General features: G+C 31.1%; 1 protein-coding gene across 1 annotated transcript; it reads left to right on the top strand.

The window, feature by feature from the left end:
* Positions 9,310-12,470, top strand: LOC109833201 (growth-regulating factor 7-like). Its single transcript, XM_020400792.1, has 4 exons — positions 9,310-9,688; positions 10,092-10,313; positions 10,851-11,148; positions 11,805-12,470. Exons 1-4 carry the CDS (start codon positions 9,505-9,507, stop codon positions 12,166-12,168), a joined length of 1,068 nt encoding a protein of 355 aa, XP_020256381.1. The 5' UTR covers positions 9,310-9,504; the 3' UTR covers positions 12,169-12,470.

The raw sequence follows: 12,996 nt of genomic DNA, 5'->3' as shown, positions 1-12,996 counted from the left end.
AGAAACTAAAAGTTTTTTTGACTTTGGAGAAAATATCTTATAAGTTTTAAAAATTATAAAAAAACCCCTAAAAATTCAAACTTTATAAAAAACACATTAAAAAATTCAACCCTATAAACACACTAAAAACTTACAAATAACATAAACAACCCCCAAAAATTTATGAAATTTATAATAAAAACACTGAACATTTTACAAATTGCAAAATAAAACCCTCAAAATTATAAAATTTACAAAAATCCTGATAATTTCCAACCTAACAGTGCAATAAAAATATAAGAATTACAAATATCTCATACATAATTTATAATTTATACAAAACACCCTTAAAGTTTCAAAAATTACAAACAAACACTTAAAAGTTAAATTTTATAAAAAACACCCTTAAATTTTTAAACTCATTAGTAAATTAAAAGCATAGGAATTATAAATAGTCTATAAATAATTTCAATCTGTAGAAAAAGCTCATAAGTTTAAAAAATTATAAAAAGCCCCTAAAATTTATAATTTATAAAAAAAATACCATGATAATTTCTAACCTATAGACATTAAAATAAATATGCAAAATTACTAACAACTCCTAGAAAATTAAAAATTTGCAAAAAATATCATACACCCTTTAAAAGTATAGGTTTAGAAAAAATTTTTCATGGTCAATATTACCCATAAATTTTTTAAAAAGAACATAACTAATTAAAAATCTATTAAATTTAAAATTTAGTATATTGCAAATTACCCCTCCAAAGTTTAAAAATTTTTAATAATTTTTTTTATAATTCATTGATTTCAATTCCTATTTTTTGTTTGAGATTTATTCCATAGTTCCAGCTTGTTTTCGTCAAAAGTTGCCTTCATCATTGATTTCATTAAAAACTTCAAACGTTACAAATGAATTCAAATAACGAAAATAAAAATTATAACTTTCTTGAAAATAAACACAAGATCCGTTTATCGTCTCTTGCTTACGTGGGTCTTTAGCCTGTGACGGGGACGTCGATATCCGTGGACTACCTGACAATCAGATCTGATAAAAAAATTATAACTTTCTTGAAAATAAACACAAGATCCGTTCGTCGTCTCTTGCTTGCGTGGGTCTTTAGCCTGTGACGGGGACGTCGATATCCGTGGACTACCTGACAATCAGATCTGATCCAGAAAAATCGGGCAGAGCTTCGTCAATCCGCGAGGAGATCTAGAAACTTGAAGCGCCTATCTCGGCTAAAGCGAGATATTTGCTCTTCTTAGGATTACCGACGAAGGGTAATGCTAAGGAACGGACACGAGTCATGAGGAACTCCCTTGTGTTGAAGCGCTCGACCACTCTTCACTGTAGCAGGGCTTCGCCAACTCTCCAAAAATCCAGATCCTCCAAAAGTGAGGCCTAAGGTTCCTATTTATAGGCATGAGGGCACACATAGTAGGGTGTCTCGGTTTGGCCGAGACACCCCTGGGGTGTCTTGGCTTTGCCTAGACACCCCTGGGGTGTTTCGACTTTCCCGAGACACCCCGGGTGTCCCAGTTCAGCCTGAGACGCTCCGTTGCGTACGTTTGATTGTTTCCGCCGTAGATTCTTCGTCCGAACTCGGATTTGAGTGATTCCAAGTGCGTTGGAAGCTTGACGAAGAGTTCCATCCGCTCCGATGGTTGGATTATCTGTAGAGTGACCGAGATATGAAGGACATTGTTCTTTTTTTGTGAACCTCGCCGGGTTCCCGATTGGCCCGTGCCTTCGTTTATTCTGAAATTCTATCAGCTCACGTAGTTCGTCGATTCACTTCAATCGTTCATCGACGTCAATCGAACTCCTGTGGATCGGATAGTGACGTTCATCGTCGCTCTCTAACACTGAACTGTTCGTGAAGACCTATAGGCAATTTTCGATGCCTACACTATCTTTCAGGATAACCCACTAAAGTGATCAATTAAGTTGGGTTAATGGGTATTTAAATATAATCATGAGGTTATATGTGTAGATACCAGGTTGTAATTGTGATTTATTGAGGGGCTAAATTATAAAAGTACAACATCTATAAATAAGGGGTTATGGTCCCTAACCTAGGGTTACATTCTCTAATTCTTCACCCCCATCTAGAGAGAGAAATTCGGCTATAGAGAGAACCCTAAGGTTAGAAGATCCAAAACCCAAATCAAGTTTTCATCTATGGATTTCAGGTATAAGCTTCCGCTCCTTTGATTCTTGTTAATCTCTTTGAATTAATCATGGCTATATGGTTTTAGATCTCAAGTTTTATGATTCAGATCTAACAAAATTATATAAAAATCTTTTAATTGGGGAACCCATTGAACCAGCCTATGCTATTAACCCACATAATTAATTGTAGAGACTCTCTACATCATGTCTGTTGTCATGTTACAATCAAATCAATGATCGAATCAAATGGAGTTGCGGTAAGGGGCTGTTTGTTTCTTCGTTTTTGGGTGGGAAAGAGCCCGAAAGCTGCCACAGCAGTCCCATCTGTGGCAGCTTTCGAGCTCCTCAGTCTCCAACCAAACAGACCCTAAGATAAATTAGACACTTTTAAAAGGATATGGTGCTTGCACATTAATTGTTGCTGAACTTTCAATAAAGGAGTTAATTTTGGACAAAGTCACTCTCTACAACGATCGTCAATCGATCTTCTTTCACATTATAGAGGGCAACACACAAGAAGATGTATGGTCTGATAAATCTGGCAATTAGTCTACTCAATTTGCACACATTTGGTTCTTGCTTATGCTCGCGTGAGGATTGGTAAGCTTGCTCAAAGGGCAAAATAGGTGTATTTTCCTGGCTTACTAGGCGAACTTATTATGCATGCACGTGCAAGAAGCACGTGTGGAGAACACCACGAAATGAATGAGTAGCGGTCCTTTTGGTGTGAGGATCTATGTAAAGCTTTGGTCAACAACACAGGACAAAACTCGTGCTTCGGCAAACCAAAAAAAAAAAAGATTATAGTTAATGCGAGACAACTGGAGAATCATTCTTCAATTTATTTACTACTTTCTTTTTTATTCGTTCACTCGTAACGTTCTTTCTTATGTTAGGCCACGCATGCAACACCCTAGTTTGAGATTGTTAATTGAACAATTTATATAAAGCCCCTCAAATCTTCTATATTCATTGTTAATTCTTCACTTTCTCTAGTATATTTTCTTTCATCAAACTAATTTCAGTTTGTCTAGTCCTAGGTTGGCTACTTGGCTTTACAAATGGAGAGAGGCATTTCAAATCTCGGGGCAGCAAACCCTCATGCCACAGTTTTAGGTTTGTTTTCTTAACATTTATATATAGTTTATAGTTTTCTATCTACATTTAAAAATATTAATGTACATGTTTCTTTCCTTCATTATTTATAAGGTCTTAATTAGCTGTGTAAGACAGAGAACTTTTACGAAGTTCTTGATGTAGTTTTATTCAAACCATGCATCAACTAAATTATCTTCCTAATCGATGTAGAATTAATTCCAAAACCAACTTCACACTTTATTTTCTTTTATATAAACTCAAATTTCACTCAGGTTACTTTTCATAACACGCATTTGAAAGTACTGAAGCCATAGTTTTAGATAAAAAATAGCAAAAGGGTGATGTAATAAAATGTAACTTGATTAACTTTGCGACTGTATGAAGCGTAAGAAATTGGTTTATGACCACAGTTTATATTTTTACTAACATGATCTGGAATATAAATTAATGCTAAAATACATATACCCTTTTTTTTAATCTTAGAAATTATCTATTAACATTCCTAATTTTTTCAAAACTTTTCTAGTTAAAAGCCTCCATTTTTCTCTTGGTCTGCTTCAATTTATTACTTTCCATTTTTCCAATAATTTAGCGATATCATTTTAGTAAAACAAGTTCCCAGTAATACAGCAAATGACAAGGAATAAAGAAAGATGAACAAAGGTTAAACATTAAGTTAATGATAGATGAAAATAATATATAATTCTAGCATTACTAATAATGAAAAATGCAATTATCAGTAGAACCATGAGTTCATCGATGACTTCATTAAAGGTAGGGTTTAATTACTTCTTATCGGGTACGTATAATAAGGATTTAATAAGGACTAAAGAATCCTTTAGCAAAAAAGTAATTTTTCAAAAATATTATTTATTGTGACTATTATTCTTTAACTAAGATTGGGATTTGATAACAAAAAAAGAAAATACTTCTTCTTATTTTAAGTAATCTAATGATTTTGGAATTTTTAGATCAAATCATTCATATTTAAGAAAAGTTGTTTTATATCATTCAAAATCAAATAGATCACAATGAAAGAGACAGATTCTAAAATTTCCTATGTTAATTTGTTTTTAAAATTGATTGTTGCCAACAATAATTTGTATATTATTGAGTATGTTTCCTATGGGAACTCCACATAGTGAAGAGATCTCAACCACCACGGAGAACTGTATTTACCAAAGCACCAACTATGCTCTATTTGCTACATTTGAGAATGGCCCGTACGGTGCGGAGTGGTCTCAAAATTGGTTATCTAGTAAGATTTGTGGGTTGCATATATCTATATCTATATCTATACATACATATACATATACATATACTAGTTGAGATGCACGTGTAATGCACGTGGTTAAATATCACGATTACTTAAATTGACAAAAATAGAATAAAAATAAAAAAAGAAAATAAAGTTTTTTGTGGGATTGATCGCCAACTTAATAATCTCTCTCTCAAATATAATATTTTAATTGTTTCATTCAACTCAGGTTGTGGTCGGGTGATCTACTATTTGAGTTATAAATACATTAATCTAGTACAACATCTCTATTTATTAGTATCTTAAAGTCTTCAAAAGATGAGTGATCATTCAATTCGTAAAGAAATTTTGCATATGAACTTACTTGCAATATGTCCATTAAACTTTTAGTTGTACTTTGACTCATATTCACATTAACTTATAGTTGTAGTTTTACTCATATTTACATTATTTAATATTCTCATTCAATTTTATAGCTCATTCTCCGTACCATAGAAGTAAAATTAAAACTATAAAGAATTATTTTTTTACAAAATTAGAGCAGGGAGATTATGATATATTTCGCAATGTGCTCTAAATAAAAAAAAAGTTTCTTTGATGCAATGTCCTTATCAAATCTTGCTCCAAACGATGTGCATGAAAAATGCTATTATAACTCACTTGCCTAGGCCAATTGTATTGTATATATGGCATATAACTCATCTAGAATATCCGCATTCGCTAAGTGGATTTTACTGCTGTGAGAGCAAAATGTTAGAGGCTCGCATTCAAACTTTTTGGCTCTGTAAAAGACACAAGAATTTAGAGTGCACAACTTATATATCGTAAAGAACATACAGGTTCATGAAGAATTTTTCCTAATAACGATATTATTACAGTGATATCACTAATCAGTATCAAATCAATTTTATTATATAAGATTACATAACTATTTTTAATAAACTATAAAGTATATATATGGAAGCCTCAATACTTATAGCTAGTAGTTGAGCTCCATAAAATAGGTTAATTTTACATTGTAGTTTGCTAATGGTAGTATTGTTGGTAATAACATTACCTTTCATCTTTATCTTATTATTCATGATTTTCTGATGTAAGTTTTCTTTTGCTAACCACTCAATTGAATATATTTAGTTTTTATAATATCAAAATTTAGAATATTCTATTCTGTTTAAAAAGTATTAACGTGATTTTTTTTTAAAATATATATACATAGTAGTAATAATATATATACTTTAATTCAACTCAAAAATTGGCTTGAAGCCATTTAGAGTGAGGTCTTTTCTACGTTAGAATAGTGATATAGTGATTACACAATCCAAAAGTCAAAGAAAAAATTTCTACAAAAGAAAAGTACTTAAAATGTTAAATTAATAACTAATTTATAAAATATACATCGACAGTACAGATAGTTATAAAAAGTAAGGAATATATCTTCATGAATATTCTATAGTGAGTGACCAACTACAATCATCCAAATTTAAGCATAAATAATTATTATTTTAGTTACTAATTTGATACGCGTAACTATGAAATAAATCTCAAGCAAAAAATAGGAACTGGGATTATATTATCCTGTAAGTAAATAAATAAATATTAGTTGAGCTTCTCTTTATATTAAACTTTAAAGTAATAATTTAAATAATTAAGTGCCAAATATTAGTTCATGTGAGAAAGTAAAGTAATCTATGGTCTATATACCTATACAGTCAATCAATCAAACATATTAAAATTATGATGACCACAATCAAAATTATATAGTGTGTTATCATTAACTATAATTTATAAAATAAAGTACATTAAAGACAAAAACAATCTTTTAACCACTATATAAATTGTCTAAATTTTTTTACATATATAAACTATACTACATAGGAATAGTAATGTGCGTACTTAACTATAGCCTAATAATCTTAAGAATGACTTACACTTCAATATCATCATTAATTAGCGTATCCATGCATTACACTGAAAATACAATAAAAATTTAGAAAACTACAAGAGAAACAACCTCAAAAATTTCAAAAATTGTAAAAAAAACACCCTAAAAATTTATAATTTACAAATACACAAAACTATTAAACATTACATTGAAATCAAGGAATTACAAAAATTATTAAAAGTTTCAAACTTTAGAGGGGTAATTTGTAATATACTAAACTTTAAGGGTGTTTTCTTATAAATTTCATAACTTAATATATTTTCAATTAGTTATTAGTTGTGTTCTTTTTAAAAAAGTTATGAGTAATATTGATCATGAAATTTTTTTCCTAAACCTATACTTTTAAAAGGAGTATGATATTTTTAGCAAAATTTTAATTTCTAGGGGTTGCTAGTAATTTTGTATATTCATTTTAGTGTATGTAGGTTAGAAATTCTCATGGTGTTTTTTATTTTGTAAATTATAAATTTTAGGGGCTTTTTAAATTTTTTTAAACTTATACGCCTTTTCTACAAATTGTAAATTGTTTATAGACTATTTATAATTCCTATGTTTTTAATTTACTAATGAGTTTGAAATCCTCAGGGTATTTTTTATAAAATTTGAATTTTGAGGGTTTGTTTGTTATTTTTGAAACTTTAAGGGTGTTTTCTTAAATTATAAATTTTGTAGGAGATATTTATACTTCCTATATTTTCAATATACTGTTAAGTTGGAAATTATTAGATTTTTTTATAAATTTTATAATTTTGATGGTTTTATTTTACAATTTGTAAAAGTTCAGAATGTTTATTACAAATTCCATAAAATTTAGGGTTTTTTGTGCTATTTGTTGGTTTTTAGTGTGTTTATATGTTTGAAATATTCAAGGTGTTTTTTATAAATTTTTAGGGGTATTTCTGTAATTTTTAAAACTTACAAGATATTTCACCAAATTTGAAAAATGTTCAGTTGCTAGCTAGCATATGTTTTTCAGATCTCTTAAAACTATAAAAAGAGGATTGGGGAGTTAAAACTTTATTTTTTTTTTGCTCTCTTAAATTTTAATAAATCCTAACTATGTCATTATCTCTAATTAATCTTTCATTAAATAAATATAACCTCTTTTAAATTATGCACCCCCTCGATCACCTTCCTAAATAATTATATTTATCAATAATATTATAACTATTAATTATTAATAATATAATAAAATATTTTATAAATAAGTATACCCAACTATTAGTAATAATCAATTAAATTATTATAATAATTATTTATGAATTATAATAAAATAATTAAAAGAATAATATAAATAGAATAATATATTACTATATACCATTAAAAATTATATTAAAATTCAATAGACAATAAAATAAATAAAATAAATATTTAATCGCATAAATAGTATAGTAATTTGAATAATATCATATAAATTATGAATTGCACTATTTATTTAGTATTATATTATTAAAAAATTTAAATAAATAAGTTAATATTATTTTTAGAGTATTTCATCAAAGATTATTATATGATATTGAATAATATATACTAGGAAATGATTGAAAACTAACATTTCCACTAAATAATTATTTAATATTAATAATAATGTTATCAATTGTTAATGATAGTATAATAAAAGTTATAAAATATTTATAGTACTAAATTATTTAAAAGCATAATTAAAAAAATTAAATTAGATAAATATTTATAGCATATAGATAGCATAATTATTTTAATACTCATTACTTAAACTATGAATTATAATACTAAATAAGGTAAATTACAATAAACCCTCATGAACTTTTAGCATTTTATAGTAAATAGAGCCTATGAACTTTTGAAAGCATACTAAACCCCTAATAACTTTTATAGAAAGCCTCCAATATCTTTTAGATAAATTACACCATACCCCCAATAACTTTCAAAATGTATTTTTATGCCATTTTATGGATCTAATTTATAGGGGTTATTTGTAAAATTTTGAAAGTTATTCGGGGTTTTCTTTGAGATGGAAAAGCCATTAGGGGTTTAGTGTGATTTTGAAACTTCATAGAAGCTGAAAGTTCATAAAGATTTAATATAATTTACTCTATTAAATATTTATAAGGAGACGTAACTATTGCAATATGTTGCATGTATTAAGTGTAACTATCCGAGGGAACATCATGAAAAAGTTAGTAATATCAATGCCTGCATTTAATTTAGAGTTAAATTAATAATTTTTAAGTTGGAGGGGCATATTTAAGAGAACCTGTAGAATTGATAGCTTTATTTAAGAACAATTTTAGATTAGGGAGACTTGTTTAAAAAAAAGGTTAGCACTAAGCAATCATTATAATAATAACATCCAATTATAAATAACCATACAATAATAATTACTCTATACATTTTTTTAAGCAGTCTTATTATACAAATTTATTTTGTTAACACATAATTTTACCATTCAATAAAAAATTCAAATTTTAATATATGTATATTCACATGCAAAGCCCGTACAGTATACTAATATATCTAAAAAGATATCCTAGAGAATAAATTGAATTTATTTATACAGGGACTAAGATAAACTAATCATTTATCCCAATACTAAAGCATTTCTAAGATTAGAAATGATAGGGGCACACCCTCTACCACACCTCCAACCACACCATCTCTCTCGCTACAGTACACCGGGCCCACATAAGATTTTATTTAATAAAATCTCATGTGGGCCCGGTGTACTGTAGCGAGAGAGATGGTGTGGATGGAAGTGTGGTAGAGGGTGTGCCGCTAGTGCCTCTCTTCTAAGATTTTCTTTGCTGTTGATCTGGTGCCCAGAAACCAAACATCCCCAAAAAGGACCATCAGCTTTTCTTCAGCATCTATGTTACAGTTAACCCAAGCAGGATATAGAATCTCTCTTTGATGTGGTGCAGAACTCGAGTAGGATGTAGAAATCTCTCTTTTGTGGCTTCACGACTCAAGTCCCTGATGTAGACTTGATCTCTCTCTCTCTCTCTCTCTCAACTTCATTTTTTCCCATGAGTCCACATCCTTCTTCCTCGCTTTTCTCTTCTTATTATAGCGTTGGGCATGAAAGGGCTAATGGCTGCCTCTTTGACATCAACTCCTAATTATATATTCTCATGGAGAGAGCAAACGCTCATTTTCTTACCATCTCAAAATGATGATACCCTTTTGTTTGATTACATTAATCAGTCAGCAGAGAACTCAGCTTCCTCATCCTATTCAGAATCCTCTAATGTCAAGAGTGGAGGTAATGGTATTTGGAAAATGGATTTAGAAATGGAAACACATTATGGGTTTTGTGTTTTAGCATTGTATTTTGGTCCTAGTGCTAGTTGGGATCTTTTGCTTATTCATTTTCCATAGAAAAGCTGGTTCCTTTATTTCAGCCTCGTTGTTCTTGAGTAAGGACATTAACTTGTAAAGGTCTTAGTTATATTCTATTTAGCTTATATAGCTTATATCCTGTAATGAGTTTGAGATAGCTTGCTATTTGCATTACCAAACTTGATCGTTTTACTCCATTTATTGTTGCTATGTTCTTCTAATCAACAAGGCTAGCTTATTTGTATGTTCATATAGCTTGCATGGAAGACTAAGGCGTGCTACTTGCATTTCTCAAATGTAGTTTTTTTTTTTGTGTGTGTTTTAAGGATTGGGATCCAGAAACTTGAATGCAACCATAAATGGGGATACAGTATCAGGAGGGCCATTTAGTCCCTCTCAGATAATTGTGCTTCAGCAACAAATTGCTATCTTGAGATGCATAGAAACAAAGGTCCCGATACCATCTGAACTGCTGATTTCACTCGGAAAATTGCCTCTACCTAAAAGATCCTCTACCATTTCATCTGAACTTCTCGCTTCGAAAACATGTAAGCCTCTGCTCACTCAATGACACTAGATTATTTTCTTCCTCAATTTGTTTGCTGTTAACATTGAAAACATTTGTAGTGTTGCACTTTGGAACTTATTGTCATAGTTTGAATTTGGGGGATAGAGCCCCTAGGTGAAACATTTTTGTCTCTTTTACCCTCGATAGACTCACTAATTTCACCAAGAGCTACATATCTAGCCAAGATGACATCCAGGGTAAAAGAGTCCAAAAAAATTTCACCCAGAGGGTTTATCTGCCAAAATGACACTACAGAGGTAGTAAGTTCAAAACAACCGCAGTCTATTTGCAATTAACCCTTATTTATTTTCTTGAGGTTTTATTGTGTAATAGTTCAGTTTTACATTTTGATATCATACTGAGAAGCATAATCATAAGCATACCCATCGAGTCTACTCTTAACTGTATCTATTTGAACCCTCCAGCCATGTGAGCAAGAGATGTCAAATTATCCAGTGATTCACTTACCTTAAAGCTTGCGTTTATTCTTACTGCACTATTTTCTTTATTTATTTAGCGGCTGCAGGATTTTTCCAGCTTGGTTTCATGAGATACCCTGATCCGGAACCTGGTAGATGTCGACGCACTGATGGCAAGAAATGGCGGTGCTCTAGAGTCGCAGTTGCCAATCACAAGTACTGTGATAAACACATAAACAGAGGTCGCCACCGTTCAAGAAAGCTTGTGGAAGGCCATAACAGTCATGCTTCGAGATTGGAGCCAACTGCTGCCCCTTCATCATCAGCTTCTTCTGTTTCTGCTTCTGAGAACTTGCAGCTTATGATCTCCAGTTTTTCTTCTGCTCAGATGACTAGGTAAATATATCTCAGTATGACATGGTTTTCAAATTTGTGTCTCAGAGTGTTTGACAACAACTCAAAATCAGGCAAGGTCTGGTCCTGACCCCATTTTAGGAAAAATTGCGTGTTAGACAAAACCTGGACCATTATTAACCCAATTTTCCTTAGGCCGAAGAAATGAACCTTTATAATGCTTCATGGTTAGTAGTGTAAATTTCAGTTAAAATCAAACAAATTGATTCAGTTTTAACCCCCGGGGATGATAAAGAGGATCGTATAATTAAGAACCTACTTTTAAATCGAGCCATAATTTTATAATGTCTATTTGCAGCTTTTTGTTTTGTTAGCTGTAGATGTTCTCATTATCATGCTATAGTTAGTTAAACTAGCTGTCAGTTGTAATGAAAAGTTTTAAAAGAAAAGATGACATGATCTGAATCCAAAATGCATTGTGTTTACTTTTAGTTGTAATCCTAATCATTTACGTTATGTCAAATTTTCCTGATTTGCGATATCATTGGCTTCAATTTTCCCAAATAAAGATATTCTCTAAAGCTGGTATGTAGCCATGGTGACACATTGCAAGTTAATTTCATTTGGATAATATTATCATCACATTGAGAATTCATATTAGAGTTCTATAAATGCTGATGTTCCCTCATCTGTTGCAGGATGCTAGTGAACGAGAACATAAATGATCACATGGATAATTATCAAGACCTCTCCCTGCAGTATCCAGATATGAACTCCTCAGACACTTTGATCCCGATTTCAACTGAACCTACCCAGTCTGCAAGTTCATTATCTCTGCCTCCCTTGCCAGATTCGTTCCTTGCCTCTGATTCCTTTTTGGAACATGATAGTTTTCTTTCTTGTGAAATCCAGAGTGAAGTACCAAACGTCCTCAATAAAAGTTCATTCGATGTGGGTTCGAGCAAGGGGCAAGGATCAAATGAGATGAGTTTGGATCCCATAGCTTGGGCTGCTTACAATGGTGGACCTCTGGGAGAGGTTTTGGCTAACCAAATGATATGACAGGTTATGCGAACTGCTCTTTTACTTCTAATCCCAGGATTGAAGAATAGGGTTCAAGTCCTCAGGCTGGAAGCAAGAACAAGGAGTGATGATGGTAATAGACAATTTTAGTATAGGATTTAACAAACAGGTATAGTTCTCTAGTTGGCTATACATGATGTTGTTTTTTATGCTTTGTTTTTATACTCTCGTGTGTTCTATGGGCATCCTGTGTTTGAGCCGACGGCAGTTTCTAGCTATGAGCAGATAGGTACAACAAAATTTTCAAAGAGTAGATCATATATATATATATATTTATATTCCTTTAACTTGCAGCAAAACAGTCGTTTGTCTGTAATGTTGTTCTAGTTAAGCATGTCTATATTCCACCATGATTTAATGTACTGCTGATAGATATCCGATTTACCTTCTACTTTTAAGAGACTAGTGGAAACATTCCACCTTTTACTCAGAAGCAATTTGCATTAAAAGAAAACTTAATTCACAAATTTCATACATCTCTTGAACTGAAGCATTACAAGGCACCACCGAATATAAGCAAATCTTTCCCTGTTATTGTATCAAATATTTAGGAAATAGGATATAAATATCTGTTGGGCAATTAGCAGTGGTCATAGAGAGCCTGCGGAAAATAATTGCCAATGAATTTGGAATACGAATAAGCAGAAACAACTGATTTATTTCATACATCTAACTGTAATACTCAATACAAGAATTTTCACTCTTATAAGCAGTACAAATAACAATATATGGCAAAATTTTACTGCATTACTCAAGGATGTACAAGACGAGTTTCCATCACAATACCAACCACTTGAGGAATATCTT

This window comes from Asparagus officinalis, chromosome 3 (genome assembly GCF_001876935.1).
Source record: "Asparagus officinalis chromosome 3, Aspof.V1, whole genome shotgun sequence".
Lineage (NCBI taxonomy): Eukaryota > Viridiplantae > Streptophyta > Magnoliopsida > Asparagales > Asparagaceae > Asparagus > Asparagus officinalis.
Note: the sequence above shows the minus strand (reverse complement) of the source record. Positions and strands in the feature narration are given on the sequence as shown.

What these genes read in the sequence shown, in the direction of transcription:
- LOC109833201 (XM_020400792.1), top strand. Translation starts at nt 9,505, where the DNA reads ATGAAAGGGCTAATGGCTGCCTCTTTGACATCAACTCCTAATTATATA. An exon ending in CTCTAATGTCAAGAGTGGAG is followed by an intron (nt 9,689 to 10,091) that starts GTAATGGTATTT and finishes GTGTGTTTTAAG; the next exon opens with GATTGGGATCCAGAAACTTG. An exon ending in ACTTCTCGCTTCGAAAACAT is followed by an intron (nt 10,314 to 10,850) that starts GTAAGCCTCTGC and finishes TTATTTATTTAG; the next exon opens with CGGCTGCAGGATTTTTCCAG.